Source organism: Neovison vison, chromosome 5, assembly GCF_020171115.1.
Source record: "Neovison vison isolate M4711 chromosome 5, ASM_NN_V1, whole genome shotgun sequence".
Taxonomy (NCBI): Eukaryota; Metazoa; Chordata; class Mammalia; order Carnivora; family Mustelidae; genus Neogale; species Neogale vison.
The window spans coordinates 61,951,933-61,969,271 of NC_058095.1; the positions used below are offsets into that span (position 1 = coordinate 61,951,933).

Sequence of the window (17,339 nt, forward strand, 5' to 3'; positions counted from 1 at the left end):
AGAAATGGAAAGAGCCGGAATCATGGTGGCACATTTGACACCGAATCTAGTCATTCCTAAAAACAGGTACTGCCCTGTTATAAGAGAGAAAGTTCCATTTCCCTTTGTGCCACTTTGAGGTGACTTTCTACCTTTAGCAGCTCCAGGGGCCTGAGGGAGTAAAACAGAATACAGGCTCTCTGGAGGGGAAGAAGCCAGAGGGAGCATATGATGATTGGAGGGAAGATGGTGAGGTAGGGCAGCCGAGTACAAAGGAAGAAGTTTAAAATGAAAAGAGGTCCAAGGGGTGCGTGGGTGGCTCAACGGGTTAAGCCTCTGCCTTCGGCTCAGGTCATGATCTCAGGGTCCTGGGATCAAGCCCCGCATCAGGCTCTCTGCTCAGCAGGGAGCCTACTTACCCCTCTCTCTCTGCCTGCCTCTCTGGCTACTTGTGATCTCTCTCTCTGTCAAATAAATAAATGAAATCTTTAAAAAAAAAAAAAGAAAGAAAGAAAGAAAAAAGAAAAGAGTTCCAAAAGACTACTAGAGTTTTACGAGGAAGGAGACTGAAAACCTTGTTTTGAAAATGAGCATAAATAGAAAGTAAGTTGTTTGCTAAGGGAAAAAGCAAAGTATTACTCCCTTCTGCCTAATACATTGTTCTACGTTTGAAACATTTTCCAGTCTTTGTGTATTAGGCCATTGGAGGCCAGAGGTTCAGTCCCATACAGGGTTGACGGGAAACTGCGAAGGGCCAAGAGGTAACTTGACCCCAGGAGTCCCTGTTGGGCCTCTTCTCCACTTCCCTTTATCCTAGTCCGTGACCACAAACAACTGAAAGGAAGGGAGGACATATTTTCCCTGGCTTTGGTTTGTAAAATCCGAGGAAAGATTCTTAGCGGCCCAGTTCGAATCAGATACCCGCTCAGTAAGCCAACTGCTGTGTCCAGGTGTGGATGCTGGGTTATACGGCTATTTGAGACCCAGTGATCCGAGCCTTCCAAAGGCAGATGAGACGTTAGCCTGGCCCCGGAGAGAAGCAGTGTGGCCTGAGCAGCTGTCCAGACTGTGTTCACTACAGTGTATATCACTTCTGTCAGTATTCCAAATAGGGCATATGGAAAAGGGGAACAGCAGAATGGTATATCGGAAGGATTGGCAATACTGGATTTGTATTTGGTTTTAACACAAGTTGCAAGAGTTTCACTTCACTGTTCAGAAGTCGTTGGAGCCAACCGAAATGATAAGAACAGTATGAAAAACTTACAAAGCACAGGAATGAAATATGAGTAAATTAAGCCCGCTGTATGTTCTACAGCCTCTAAATTTCTCATCTAACTATCCTATGTGTTATGTTTTGGAAATATGCTTTAAATATCTAAATGAAAGCACTAAACCTAACTGAAAGGCATTGTAGAAAATGCATGAAAAATGGAATAAAGTGGTATAATGAGCTCTGGTCCCTTGGGGCTCGGAAGGATTGTTGAGCGCTCATTGAAGGGAACCACCGGTCTTGTTTCGCATGGTCCCCACAGTCTTTCTACCCAGCAGTTGCCGTCCTGCTAAATGCAAGCCCTCGTGGAAGTCAGACGCTCCTGCCGTGTTCTGGCATGGAGGCTCCCACTGGATTGCACGTTTGTGCTTGTTCTAGACCTCAGTTCCCATTTGTGGATGGCAGACCTACCAGAAACGTCGACAAGCGAGTATCCTTTCTTCATCCAGATGAAATCAATTCTGCTGTTCCTGAACTAAGACTTGAGAACTGCCAAAATAGTTATTTATGTAAGAGTTTCTGTGTTCCATTAGATAACACCTTACCAGCGTTTGAATAACATGGTTTGTAATTGGAGTCCTCATTACTCCTGTGAAATTAAATTAATAGGTTATGAAGGAAAGATTATCTCAAATACCTATAGAATGTGTTTGAATGTCGGGGTTAGGGAGGGAATTTAAACAGACAGAACATTCTAATTACATGTAACTTGAACAAGTTCAATAAAGAATATAGACTTTCAGGGGCAAAGAATTCTTTAACACTTATAAATCATTGGAAAATGAATGTAATACAATCTACAGACGTATGTATTCTTTTGCCCCGATGGTTCATTGAATAAATTTCTTGTGCATATTTGCATAGCTCTCTTTAACATTAAGAGTTATAAATGCGGTTATAAAATAAAAGAGTTATAAATGCAGATGCCTGGGTGGCTCAGTCAGTTGGAGTCTGCTTTCAGCTCAGGTCATGATCCATCCCAGTGTCATGGGATTAAGTCCCACATTCAGGTCCTTGCTCAGCAGGGATCCTGCTTCTCCCTCTGTCTGCAGCTCCCCCTGCTTGTGCTCGCTCTCTTTCTCTGTCTTTTACAAATAAATAAATGAATAAAAATCTTTTTTTTTTTTTAAAGATTTTATCTATTGATTTGACAGACAGAGATCACAAGTAGGCAGAGAAGCAGGCAGAGAGAGAGGGAGAAGCAGGCTCCCCACTGAGCAGAGAGCCCGATGCGGGGATCCCAGGACCCTGGGATCATGACCTGAGCCGAAGGCAGAGGCTTCAACCCACTGAGCCACCCAGGCGCCCCAATAAAAATCTTTTTTAAAAAAAGGAATTATAAATGCATGCATCTCAGGAAGCCTGTCACTCAGAACTCCAGATAAGATGAACATATTCAAAAGTCAAACTCTTTTAAATAGTGACCCTGTTGACATTAACAGAGAAGAAGCCCGTATTGTGATTTTGATCAGAGCACAGGGGGAAGGGAGGGAAAACGGAATGGGAAGAAATCAGAGAGGGAGACGAACATGAGAGACTCTGGACTTTGGGAAACAAACTGAGGGTTACAGAAGGAAGTGGGGTGGGGAGACAGGACAACCAGATGATGGGTACTAAGAAGGGCACGTGTCGTGCTGAGCACTGGGTGTCGTACGCAAGTAATGAATCGTTGAGCGCTACATCAAAAACCAGCTATGCCTAACTAAACGTGATAAAACTAAACATGATTTTAAAAAAATTTTAATAAAAAATAAATTTAAAAATTAAAATGCAAATATGATGGTAAGAGAATTAAAATTCAAAAAAAAAAAAAAAAAGAGGGGCGCCTGGGTGGCTCAGTGGGTTAAAGCCTCTGCCTTCAGCTCAGGTCATGATCCCAGGGTCCTGGGATCCCCGCATCCGGCTCTCTGCTCAGCGGGGAGCCTGCTCCCCCACCCCCCACCTTCTCTCTCTGCCTGCCTCTCTGCCTCCTTGTGATCTCTGTCCGTCAAATAAATAAATAAAAATAAAAATAGAAGATTGTCAGAATCACTGTGAGTGATGTAAGGGTTGTATTATGGGGGATCAAGCTGATGCGGTCCTGGGAGGGAAGCTGTCTGGTGCTAGGCTGAGATAAGCAGGAGTGTCAGGAAAGTAGGGTAGGGAGCCACCTGAGCTCCGCAGAGCTGGGCCGAAACTCATCTGAACAAACCGGAACACGTGTCCGTCTCTAGCTGCTTCCACGCCCACCTCTGAAGAGCGGGTACATTTCTCCATGCGGCAGCGCACAGCCTTGGCCCGGTCTGAATGAGAGGTGGACGAGCTCGGGGACTGGCTGCAGCCCAGGGAGCTGGCAGGAGCTGCAGCCACGGTGGTCCTCCAGGCCACCAGGGCGACCAGCAGACCCTCCACTGTGGAGTTGAGCACAGCTGTGACTTCAGCTCCACCTCCCAAGCCCCGGGCCAGCTCTGTGGCTCCCCTAAACGTCCAGCTGTGCAGGCACGGGAGTGTGGGCCAGGTTGGCTTCTGGTTTAGCTGCGTTGGCACAGCACAGACCCAACAGGCATCACGGTTCGTCCCTCATCAGCTCAGCTAGCGCTCAGACACACCTCGGTCAAAATTGGCTTGCAAAGAAGGCAATCGCAAATTGAGTTTATGCCAATGAAATGATCCCTCTTACAACCCAACATCCACTAATCCAAAATTCACCAGCCCCTTTCTGAGTCTTTGGGTGATGTTCCTTCCTCTTCAACCTGGGTCATAGTCCCCCTTGATGTTGAACAGCCTAAATTCTGAGACCCAAGATGAAATACTGTTTAGCATACATTCAATGCTAGGAAATGGGAGAGGGGAATAAAAAGTTTAGTTTATATACATAACGATCATATTAAAATAAAAGTATTTGGCTTCCTTGTTTCTGCCCCTAGTCACTGGGCCACAACTGGTATTTGTAACTACCTTTCCCTGCCAGCCATTCCATATTCCCTTTGTCCTTGGCGAACCCCTCGGACAGTTGTAGTTCCTTGCCACCGGAGATGACCCAGAACTGAGTTCTAGAAGGGTCTGGAAGTGGAGCTCTTAGATGTTGCTAGTAGGAATATAAATGGCAGGTCCCCTTTGTGAAACTGTGTGCACTTGAAAAGGCCCTTGGGCTAGAGGGTGAAGCAGGATGTTGATTTCTCTCCCATCTCCACGGCCACAGCCTTGTTAGGCCCTCACCCTCTGTCACCTGGGCCGTTTCAGCCAAAACCTTCCTCCAAGGGGCAGTCCTAGTGACCTAGATGCCCAAAATGCATCTCCTACGTGTTAGCATGGCGTGTGAAGGTCTCCACAATCTGGCTCTTCCCCTGCCTCTGGCACGTCCTCTGCATCCGTCCCACGACACTGATGGTAATAGTTAAACGAGTCATTATTAAGTACCTGGTCTGTGCCAAGTACGACGCTGTGTATCAGTACCTTATAATCCTCACATTAACCTTGCAAGTTGCGTGTTACTACCCCTCATTTCACAGATGAGGAAACTGGAAACTGGCTATCAGACAGTGTCCCATAGCCACTTGTCATTGGCAAAGCTGAAACGTCACCGTCATCTCTCCCTGCAGAGCCTGGGAGGACCTTTATCCTCTGGGCTATCCTGAATTCTTTCTAGCTACTCGAGCATATCATGAAATTTCTGCTGCCACCCACCCTGTGCCTTTCTTTCTGTATGTTTCCTCTTGCGTCTAGACTGCTCTTTGCTTCCCTCCAGTCCCCTTAAAGCATCTGACTCCTGCTGAGTTTTGAAGTCTGTTTAAGAGGGCTGGAAGGATGTGTGCCCTGCCCTGCCTGCCTCCCTGGCTGGTTCAGCGCCCGTGTTAGCACAGCTCTCTCTTCCACTGTACTCTGCACATTATCATAATCATCTGTATCCTGGTCTTTCCGTTAGATTATAGGTCGGCAGACCTTTCTCGGTAAATGGCCAGAGAGTTAATATTTTAGGTCTTGTGGGCTATGCTCTCTCTGTTGCAACTACCCAACCCAGCCTCTGGGGCATGAGGGCAGCCATAAGCAAGACAGACAGCGAGTGTGGGTGAGTTCCCACACAGCTCTACTAATGGACACTGAACTCTGACTCTTCTATCATTGCACATGTCACAGAATATTCTTCTGCTTTGTATATATTTTTTCCAGTCATTTAAAAAACAAAATTATCGTCTTGTGAGCCATACCAAAGCAGGTGCAGGCGGCTGGATGTGGCTCATGAGCTTGCTGACCCCTGTGTTGTAGTATGAATTTCCGGAAAGCAGAGCCAGAACCTCATTGTTAGGGTCACCATACCAGTGTATCACCAGATTGGGCTGCTTTGAGAGCGAGAAGCCTTGCTGTTAGTGATGCTGGGATCACAGGTGTAAAGGGGGAGCTGCCCTGGGCAGAGAGGGGTGGTGACGCCAGTCACAGTGTTGCCTTGTTGGCTGCGTACAGTTTCATGTGGTTCTTGACTTTCGTGTCCCATTTCCAGTGGTTGATTCACAGGCCTGGGGATGTGTGCAAGGTTCTGAAATCGTCTAGAGCGTGAAAACTTTACTCCTACAACCATTAGTTTCCTCTGAAGGAAGCAGCTGTATACTTAACTGGCTTTCGGAGTGGATCAAAGTGAAACCAGGCATATTCTGGACAATTAAAGCTTATAATTTTTTTTTAAGATTTTATTTATTTGAGGGACGCCTGGGTGTCTCAGTGGGTTAAGCCGCTGCCTTCGGCTCAGGTCATGATCTCGGGGTCCTGGGATCGAGTCCCACACCGGGCTCTCTGCTCAGCAGGGAGCCTGCTTCCCTCTCTCTCTCTCTGCCTGCCTCTCTGTCTACTTGTGATTTCTCTCTGTCAAATAAATAAATAAAATCTTTAAAAAAAAAATTTTATTTATTTGAGACTGAGAGCAAGCATGAGTGGGATGAGAGGCAGAGGAAGAAGCAGGCTTCCTGCTGAGCAGGGAGCCCAACGTGGGGCTGGGTCCCAGGACCCTGGGATCATGACTTGAGCTGAAGGCAGATGCTTAACTGGCTGAGCAACCCAGGTGACCCCCTTTTGCATAAAAATTTTAAATATGTCGGGGGCGCCTGGGTGGCTCAGCGGGTTAAAGCCTCTGCCTTCGGCCCAGGTCATGATCCCAGGACCCTGGGATCGAGCCCTGCATCGGGCTCTCTGCTCAGTGCAGAGCCTGCTTCTCTCTCTCTCTCTCTCTCTCTGCCTGCCTCTCTGCTACTTGTGTTCTCTGTCAAATAAATAAAATCTTTAAAAAAAAAAAATTTAAATATGTCTCTCCCCAAGAATTTTCCTCCAAGTACCAAGAATATAAGTCTGTATGATCAAAATTAAAATGACATTTACTGTGGACAAAAGTATAGAACTGAAGCAGAAGAGGAGAATTGTTTCACGTTATAGTTAATGTCTTCTCTCTTTTGTTCAATCTTTTTGCAGTTTTTCGAGGTGCCGTTTGATTCAAACATGAATAGGACAAAGAACAGACCTCTGGTTCGTGGACAGATCAGGTAAAATCATGAATAGAAGTCTCATGCGCCTTCTAGAACATTCCTTTGCTCGTTCATCCTGAATCGCGTCCTAGTCTTTTGCCTTGAGTTGTGAGCTGAAAATAACACCCCTCCCCAAAGGGCGCGTTGATTTGGGTGCATGGTACTTTTCAAATCTCCCCAAAATGTACTACAGAGCCCTCAAAATGGATCTAAGATTTGCCGTTCTGTTGTGGGAGTAACTCATGCAATGAATTTCTTTATGAAATTCCATTTTGAAACGCAGACTTGTTTCACCTGTAGTGGCTGAGGATGAAAACACTCCATTAACACAAATGATTTCAGACAAATCCATATAGGGTCTCAGAAGAAAGATCTGTCTGAAGCCTTACCTTTTCAGACAAACTGATAATGCTGTTATCTGCCGAGGAAAGCACTACCCCCATTACTCTCCTTTCTACCAAATTCAATTAAGTAGAACTAAAAGGCATATAAATATTTTAATATCACTAATGGTTAATAATTAAACATTTTACTTCCTGGAGACCTTGAAACTGGCATTTAAAAAAATTTTTTTTTCAAATCCAGTGGATATCATAAGCCAAGAAGAATAAAAAGAAACAAATGGTTTTACTGACAATTCTAAATCAGCGAATCTTCTCCTGTTTCCACAGGCAGTGCCCTCATGGAGCTTTAAATATATCAGGGTAACTTGTGGATCAAGTAGTCAACACATATTCAGTAAAACCATAAAGGAAACAAATGTAGGTACAGTCAGAAGTATGTAAAGATGATTTTTAATATTGGCTGTTGGGAGCCTTTCAGTTCTTCAGTGAATTTAAAGTACCATTTATGTCACAAAGAGCAAAGAAAACACTAAGAACAGAAGTCTCATAGCCACTGATAACTCAGTTTCCTTTTTTGAGATATAAGTAAAGCCATCTGCTGCGTTTGCATTTAAAGTGTCCGAAGTGCTTTTATCTGGGTTGTTCTAGAAAAGCAAATGCAAGCTCTAGGACCCATCTCAAAAGCTAGAAGCTGCCTGTGCCGCTGGTCAGATCACAGGGACGTGCTTACGTCCTCCTGCAGAGAAATCAAGCTTTCCCTGAGAACCAGGGGAATGTGGGACAAGCCCAGCAAGTGGCCTTCAGGCATCTAATGACAATCAGATAAAGGCGTGCCACTGTCCACATATCTCCTCTTACTCTGCCCAGTGTGGTCGTTTCCTGCACCCACAAAATCCACGTCAACCCATGCATCCAGGGAGGGGCGCACATGGCCTTGAGGATTGGCATTGGTAATGCCCGTCCTTCACAGAAGAGAGGCTGCCGCACAATTATTAGTCTTGTTAAACCAGTACCGTCATCTTTTGTTTGCAAGATGACCAGGCAGAATCTCATCTACGATAATAAACCTTAATTGCTACCTAAAGAAGCCTCTAAAAGGGCAAGTGATAGGGCCGAAAAAAGGACTCCAACTTAGGTGTTTTATGAAACAGGTCCAAGGAGCCGTTCTCAGTCTGGGGAGAGGAAATCTTGCCCTGAGAATCATAGTTTTAAAACTGGGGACTTTATATCTCGCCACGTAGGGTTTATTATAACCTGGTAAATGACTAACTACTACGCAGATCTAGTGGGTGGCTGTTGGGGAGTATAGAAAGTCCCCCAGACCACCCGTTAGCATCCAGTTCTCAGCTTTGCTGGTTCTGACATTCACAATGGCCCTTAGGCATTTAAGTGTAAAGCCCAGCCAGTTTATTTTGAAATTCTCTGTTTGGTATTCCCTGCCCCATTTGACTCTGGCTGACCTGCCTTACTGAATCTATCCCACTTCACAGACTTTGCAGTTGGGCGTGTGAAGTGTCGGTTCCCGACATCATTAACGGGTCTGGGAAGGAAGTCCTGGGACGTCTTTGCTGATGACAGCTGTTTCTGTCTTAGTACCTAGCTTGGCTTCTCTCCATTCTGAAGAAATGCTACAAGCATATACAGGAAAAAATATATATTGTGTTAATTTTCTTTTAAGTAATTGCAGTTTGTTTTTTTTTTAAGATTCTATTTATTTATTTGACAGACAGAGATCACAAATAGGCAGAGAGGCAGGCAGAGTGAGAGGGGGAAGCAGGTTCCCCATCAAGCAGACAGCCCGATGCGGGGCTCAATCCCAGGATCCTGAGATATGACCTGAGCCGAAGGCAGAGGCTTTAACCCACTGAGCCACCCAGGTGCCCCAATTGCAGTTTATTTTGAAAATTTTTACTGGCATAAATAAAATTATATTCTAAGGAGTTAAAGAAATAGACGTAAAGAAAGAAACATATGCCTGGACTAGTTGTTCTGGTTTTGGGGTTTTTTTTGTTTTGTTTTTTTGTTTGTTTGTTTTTTTTGAGAACCTGGAAAATCAGTACAGTTGTGCACACGTGTGGCTGCTGTTCTCTGAACTTTTCTTCGTTTCTTCCAGAAAAACATGGCAGGGTAGGTAGGCACTGAATGCTTTATGGCGCTGACCCAGAAGATAGTGCATTTTTGCTTGTTTAATTTAGTCTTTATTCCAGGCTTAAAGTTATCGTAAGACTGTGTTTTAGCAAAGCAGAGAAATGTGTAAAGAAAGTCAGGGTTACAGAAAATAGAATACGGGATAAGTGGTAAGAGAAGGAAAGCGTCTCCAGTTCACATAGTTGATAAGGTTGAACTGTGGATTTCATTCTGCATTCCCAGTGATATCACAGCTGTACCATAAAGGTAAGCGCTGCGTGCCTTATTGATACTTAATTCCCCGTAGCACCATAAGATAGATGCTGTTGAATATTCCCAGTATGCAGGGGATCCAAGTAATACAAAGAAGTAGCAGAATAATACAAAGAAATTTGGCCTACTCCATTGGACTCCCTGCCCCGAGTCCCTAACAGCTACACATAACTGTCTCTGAAAGTCTCTTCATCCTTGAGAGGAAAACACCACTCTAGGGAGACCCAACGTCTGCCTCTCCGTTCTTAAAAAATACGACAGGACACTTGGTGATGATCTTAGAAGAGTGTCCTGTGTGACGTCCATGGAGGAGGCAAATCCTTTTCTGAGGCATCTCCATGCAGGAGATCCTGAAGATCAGCTCCGGCTGAGAACCACTTAGAGTGAATGACCTTGAAGCAGGTTGTGTGGAAGAAGCTCATGGCCAGACATGTTGGCCTAAGGGGCATCTCTGACGGTTCACTCTGATCCAGGGATGAAAGATTTATTTATTTTTTTATGTGAGGGAGAGAGAGTAAGAGAGCAGGGGGAGAAGGAAAGGGAGCAAGAAGATCCCAGGCAGACGCTCTGCTGAGCGTGGAGTCTGATGCGGGGCTCGATCCCAGGACCCTGAGACCATGACCTGAGCGAAACCAAGAGTCGGACGCGCAGCCTACGGAGCCACTCAGGTGCTCCTGCTCCAGGGGTTCAATGGAGCCCATGAAAGAGAGAAGAGAGAGGATGCCGGTCTCAGCCCTGTGTCGGGCAGTGTGGGGAGCGTACTCTGCTGCGGGACACAATTGTACAGTGGGCTAGAGGTGGAGTGGCCATTCATCCCGGTTTGCCCAGGACAGTGCTGGTTCCCAGTAGGATTGCTGATGGCATCCCACTCTCACTTTCAGTAACGTCCAGGCTGAACAACAACTCGGTGTCACCTGGTAGAACGGGATTCCCTTATTTTTTAAGTATACTTCCTATAAATTCCAATTGCATTTTTTTTTTCGACTAGAGGAAAAAAAACCACTTAACTGGAACGTATGTTCTAAATCAGTTTATAGGTACCCATCATACCACATACCCCTTCAAATAGCTTTTTTTTTTCTTTTTTCTTTTATTTATTTATTAAGATTTTATTTATTTATTTGACAGACAGAGATCACAAGTAGGCAGAGAGGCAGGCAAAGAGAGAGGAAGAAGCAGGCTCCTCAATGAGCAGAGAGCCTGATGCAGGGCTCGATTCCAGGACCCTGGGATCATGACCTAAGCGGAAGGCAGAGGCCTAACCCACTGAGCTACTCAGGCGCCCCACGGCCTGGACATTTCTGACAAAAATGTCACAGTTCTGAATGACTTGTCAGGAGGGAGTTGGGCTTAGAGCTCCCTTTTGATTCTCTGGCAGAGAACAGAGCGCAGACTTCACATCACACATCCGGAACTTTCACGAAAGGGCGGGTCAACTCACCCCAGGAGTCAAATCCACAAGTCACGTAATGAAGGTTAATGTCAAGAGAAGTTAATCTTCCTATTGGAAAGTCAGATCCAGTGTGATCCAAGTCTTAACTTGGTGATTGGAGAACATTAACGAGCAATTTTTTAAAAATCTATATAATAGAAGGCATTTCCATCTTTAGATGTTCTTCATATGGTCAGAGTCTAGTGAAAAATGGTACCTAACAGACTCAAAGCGTAGGCAAGTCACTGATCAACCTTTCCCCACCACCTCCCCCTCCCGTAGGACTGCCGTTCCAACCTTGCAGCATCACCGTGCAGGTGGTAGTAAGATCCATAAAATCATGCAAATACATGTGCGTTGTTGGGAAGAAGGTTTAAAACTCAAGAGAAAAAAGGAGTCATTTGTAGAAATTTCACCTCTTTCCAAAATTTGCTTTAAAATATAAATATTCCCCAAAGAATAAATAAATAAAATAAAATAGAAATATTCCAATACTTATCAGGCAATAACATAAAGAAGAAACTTAGATTAGTTTCTAGGGTTGGGGAGAAAGAAGCAAAACACTTGGAAAAGGAGAGAACTCAGAAAGTAGCAGGTGTACTTGGTTCCGCAGCTGTGCCAGTGTTGGTACGCCCACCCAGCAGTGGCATTTCCGAATCCTTCCTTCTTGCTTACCACCGTCAGGACACGTTTGTAAGAGAAGGTCGTCCCAGGAGAGGAGTGTGCCGGTTGCCAGGGCTACTAAGAGGTGGATAACGGGCTCTCCATTCTCTTAGGACGGCATCAAGGAGGTAGCCGTGGAGCGTGTCAAGGACACGAAATGTTGCCGTGCGTTCAGTTTACTTCGTAAATGTATCTCTGAATGCATCTGCCAGCCAAGCCTCTTGCCAGACCCGGGGGTGCCTTGGTCAGCGCGGCAGGAGGGACATGCCGGGGGATGGGGCAACACAAAGAGGAGAACCCGACCCAGACCACGGAGGTTCGGGGTGGACTCAGCGGAGGGGTGAGGTCTTGAAACCGAGACCCAGAGGATGGGCACGAGCTGACCCAACCTGTTCTTTTCCAAGTTCTTTCCGTTCCTTCCTCCTCTGGCCGCACCTTCTTTGGTGGTCGCTAGCCTCCTCCTGATCTCATTCTTGGCAGACACTGCACTCTGCACTGTCTATACCTCTGGCCCAGACTGCTGCTCTTCTGGGTGGAGACCCTTTGAACATCTCTTTTGGGGCTTCCAGAGGCGTCTCAGGTTCCGGAAGTGTGTATCTCAGGACGTCACTGCCTCTCCCACGCTGGCTCTCATTCCAGAGTCAGGCGCCTGTAGGTCACTCTAGACTTTCCGTCCCGCCCCCTTCATCCGACCGTGGGCGAGACTGTCTTTCCAGTGCCCAGTAGCACCCTGGCGTCTGCCCTCTCGCCCCACCGCGCTGGGCAGAGCATCCCGGGTCGCCCCGCGCCTTAGAACCGCGCCCCAGCTGGTCTCCAGCCGCTCTTTCTGGCTGTCTTCGGCACCTTCCCCTTCAACGATCCCACCGGTTTCTGCCATAAAACCTTTGGGCGTGGGCACCTGGGTGACTCTGTGGGTTAAAGTCTCTGCCTTCGGCTCAGGTCATGATCCTGGGGTCCTGGGATCGAGTCCCACATCGGGCTCTCTGCTCAGCGGGGAGCCTGCTTCCCCCTCTCTCTCTGCCTGCCTCTCTGCCTACTTGTGATCTCTGTCAAATAAATTAATAAAAATCTTTAAAAAAAAAAAAACAAAACACCTTTGGGAGTCTGCTAAATAGATCTAAGAGAAAATACTTGTTTTCAGTGCTTTACTGCGTTGTAGAAGGCCTTTGGGGGTCTGAGCCTTCCCGGCCCTTGCAGTGTCACCCCCTTGCGATGTTCACCTCTACTCACTCACCCCTTTGTGTTGGGTTGTGCCCGTCACCTGTGTCACCAGGTGTGCGGACCTTGCGCTTCCGGGCCCGGCGGGCGTGGCGCTCCCTCCGCGGGAAGGCGCGGCCCCGCCCACGCGGCAGCGATGGGGATTAGACACTTCCTCACCGAGCCGGGGCTGCTCTGCGGCCGTGCCTCCGCTGCAGCACGTAGTAGCACGTGCCTCGCGGTTTCCTCTGCCTCCTGCTCTGCTACGTTACATGTGTTCTTCCGGGACAAGGGCCGGGTCCTCCGCCTGTGCGTCTCCAGCGCCCGCGATCACTGACGCGAAGCCACTTGACGGGCGCCTGCCCTGTGCCCGGCACTAGTGTTAGTGCCGCGATCCCGGAGGGAACAAAGCAGGCAAGACTCCCTCGCATCACGGAGCCTGCATTCCGGCCATCACGCCGGGCACATCGCTGACGCTTACTGAGGGGTGGGGGCACCGATGGTTGGACGGATGGATGGACACGTTAGAGAAGTAGAAGGTGACCTCCCAAGTGAGGGAAATACAGAAGCGAAGACTCTGAGTTAGAAATACCTGGCACAGGGCATCACGGGAATGAGGAGGCTCTAGCAGCCGGTAAGCAGGGAGCGTGAGCGACGGTGGGGTGAGCTGTAGGCAGTGACCAATGAACCAAGTTCGGATGGGACAGGCGTAGAGTGAAGTGGAGGTCATATGAGGCGAGATGAGCGTGAGGAGTAAAGGTGCCAGGAAGGGACTGCAGAGTATGTGTTTAAGGAAAAAAATAAATGACTTGGCCAGACTCCGGGGGAAGGATTTGAAAGAGGGTAGTGAGGAAGCAAAGCCCAGAAGGAGACTGAGAAAACGAGAAAACGTGCCTGCCACACCAGATTGTGAGGGCTGTCCTGTAGGGATGGGACCGTGCTGTGTGTTGTGCTGGGGCTCCTGAGTGCAAGACAAGGAAAAGAAACAACAGGCCCATGTCTTGGGAAGGAAGAAATGAACTCTTCCCTTCCAGACAGTGTGAGGGTTAACATGGAAAATGCAAATGAGTCTACCAAAAAGCTACAAGAACTACTAGTAAGTGAATATCGCAGGGGGACGAGATGCCAGGTCAGGACACAGAATCTGGCTGCAGAAAGCTGGGCAAAGAGCTCTTCCACGAAACGCAAAAAGCACAAGCCATAGATGAAGTGTTCGGAGAATTAGACTTCACCAAAATAAAAATTTCTCCTTTCCAGAATCACTTCTGAAAATGACCAGACCAGCCGCAGAGTAGGAGAAAATACTGCAAATCATGGAGCTCATTATGTCCAGAATACGTACAGAATCACTAAAACCCACTCATAAGAAAGCAACCCAGTTAAAACATGGACAAAACATTCACTCTCCTAGAGAAGACATACAGGATCCCTGGGTGGCTCAGTCAGTTAAGCATCTGCCTTTAGCTCAGGTCAGGATCCCAGGGTCCTGGAATCCATTCCCTTGTTGGACTCCCTGCTCAGTGGGGCGTCTGCTTCTCCCTCACTCTCTCTTTGTGCTCTCTCTCAGGTAAAATCTTTTTAAAGATTTTATTTATTTATTTGACAGAGAAAGATCACAAGTAGGCAGAGAGGCAGGCAGAGAGAGAGAAGCAGGCTCCCCACTGAGCAAAGAGCCTGATGCTGGCTCCATCCCAGGACCCTGAGATCATGACCTGAGCCAAAGGCAGCAGTTTAACCCACTGAGCCACCCAGGCACCCCTCAAGTAAAACCTTTTTAAAAGTAAAAAATAAAATTAAAAAAAAAAATAAAGACATACAGATATCAGATAAACACAAAAGGTTTCAACATCACTGGTCATTAGGGGAAATGCAAATGAAAACCACAGTGAGTCAGTTAAGCCTCTACCTTCAGCTCAGGTCATGATCCCAGAGTGCTGGGATTTAGGTCCAATGTCAGGCTCCCTGCTCAGCGGGGAGTCTGCTTCTCTGCCTCTCCCCTGACTGGTGCTTTCTCTCTCTCTCTCTCTCTCTCTCTCTAGTAAGTAAATAAAATCTAAAAAAAGAAAGAAAGAAAAGAACCTCAATGAGACACCACTACACACCTATGAAAACAGTTAACATTTTTAAAACAGTAATACCAAGTGCTAGCAAGGATGTGGAAAGATCGGCATCCTCCTGGGTTTCTGGCATGAATACAAAGGGGTACAATTACTTTTTGTAAAACAGTTTGGCAGATTCCTATAAAGCGAAACAAGATTTGCCATATAACCCCACTCCTACATGTCTCTGGAAGTACATGTGCATAGACATGTGTCCCAAGACTTGTACGTGAATATTTGTAACAGTTTGATTCATGATCACTGAAAGCATCCTAACTGTCCCTCAGCTGTGAGCGTGTGTAGGTACAAGGACTTGGACGTTGTCAGTGAAAGATAGCAGAGGCTACATACTGTACGATTCCATGTTTATGACATTTTGGAAAGCCAAAACTTGAGGGACAGAAATCAGATCAATGGTGACCAGGAATTGGGGGAGGAAAAAAAGGGGATTGGGTACAGAAGAGCATGAAGGAACTTTGTGAGGGGACAGAAATATTCTATATCTTGATCGTGGAGATGCTTACACAATTGTACATCGTTTTCAGAAGTCAGAACTAAACACACGCCTGAAACGTGTGAATTTTACTGTGTGCAGAACAGCTGGATTTTCGGGGCACTTGGTTTTTCCCTGGGGCCTGTATTGATGTAGACTGCAGAGCATAAGAAGTTGGGGTCACCCTGCCTGGTGAAGCAGGTGGGGAATCTAGATTTTGAGTCCAGGCGTGGTAGTAAACTGCTGTATCCTCTTCTGGAAAATGGGGAGACCACCCTTACCTCATAGTGTTGGATGAGAACGCGACCCTTCTCCTAAAGCAGACAGCGAATGACTGTGTGGTCATCGCTGTGCTGGTTACGACTTTCCGACAGCCGTGTGCTGAGCACATCTGGGTGTTAGGCTCCGGCTACGTGCTGGGATATGACTGACATGACCCGTTTCCTGCCCTTGTTACTGTCCGGTGGGGGAGATAGAAAGTAAACCATGAACAAATAAATTTTATTTATTTTTATTATTTTTTTAAAATTTTTTTGTGGGGTGGGGAGGGAACAAGTAAATTTTAAAAGGTCATTCTCGGTGGCCATCAGTTGTGCCACAAAAATAAACGGTAATGCAGAGCAATTGGTGGAGACCCTTTGAGAAAGGGAAGTAGAAATCTAGACAGTGTTCCTGAGGGAGTGGCAGATGCGTTGAGACCCGAGGGGTAAGGAGGCAGAGAGAGCGGCAGGTGCAAAGCCCAGGCAGTCAGGATGGGCCAGACACAGAGGAGCGGAGTGCTAGGGGATATAGTCGGAGGTGCAGCATACTGAGAAGTCCGGCTTGAACCTGTGGGCAGTGGGACACCAGGAATGCATCCTAACAGTGGGATCGCTGTGATCGCCTTTATGTGTTTAAAAGAACTTCAGAATGTTCCAGAGCATCCGAGGAGTGAGCGGAGGCATGGTCCAGGCCCAGGGGAGTGGATGACGGCGTGGGCCGGGGCGGTCGTGGTGGAGGTCACGTTCGCTGTCGCTCCGTTCAGCTCGCGGCTGGCCACCGTTGCCATCAAATTCACTTGAATCGTGTCTGTCTCTCAAAGCCTTTCCATCTTAGTGCCTCCGTAAAATGCCAAGTCTGTATATTGAAGGTATCGCTCACTGTTAATAAAAGGAAGACTGTCTTCCTTATCAACTGTTGGGAAAATACGGTTTTTCCTAGTGGATGGAAAAATGACTCTTCTTTTTTTCCCTCAATATTAAGGTGACTTGTTTAAGTCCACCTCAGCCCTTGCAGGCCCATGAGAAGTGCTTGCTCACTCTGACTGTTCTAGAGAACACTGTGGCCCCCATAATAATTGCAGGTGATTCACAGAAACATCTTCCTGCAGCTTCTGTTTACCAAGTGCAATTCCTGTGGAAACATTTGACCCCATGGCTCTCCGTGCTTTTTACTTCCGCCCTGGGGCCTTTGTGGCAGAATTACTTATCAGAGTCTTTAATGGGTTGGGGGCCACTTGACGAGTCTGAGCACACTGTAGCTCACGTCCCTTAGGAAGCATCCCAGATGCTCGTCGCTAAACGCAGAGTCCTGGTGCCTTTGGCTAGCTGGAGAGCTCCGGCATCTCCGTTTGCATCCAAGGATGCATGGAGACCATGGCTCCAGAGGGTCCCAGTGGCGCCTCACCCCAGAGTTTATCCCCCATCAACTTGGAGCCAACGGCCTCTGTTCCCCTGGGGCTGAGTGTCAGCACAGACTCATCACAGCCTGAGCGATCCACAGCTCCGGTATCTGGGGACATGTGTTGGTAAGGAACTTGTCGCAGGAAAAACCAGGAAGCATGACGCCTCTGAGCCTCCTGTCTCCCTTCCTTCCACCCCCTTCCTTGTCATGGGTGTCCTGCACCTGGAGCTCCTTCCACTCCCCGGAGCTGCCTGGCTACCTGCAACGTCGGTCCTCATTGGGGAAAACGGATCTGGTAGTCTGAGGGT

At 47.2% G+C, this 17,339-nt stretch overlaps 1 protein-coding gene across 1 annotated transcript in view; it reads left to right on the forward strand.

The window, feature by feature from the left end:
* LOC122906777 (protoheme IX farnesyltransferase, mitochondrial) overlaps positions 1–17,339 on the forward strand; it is a 131,494-nt gene that overhangs the window by 84,593 nt on the left and 29,562 nt on the right. Inside the window, exon 5 of the mRNA XM_044249138.1 lies at positions 6,689–6,759. Within this exon, the coding sequence (XP_044105073.1) occupies positions 6,689–6,759 (71 nt within the window). The remainder of the gene's footprint in view (positions 1–6,688; positions 6,760–17,339) is intronic.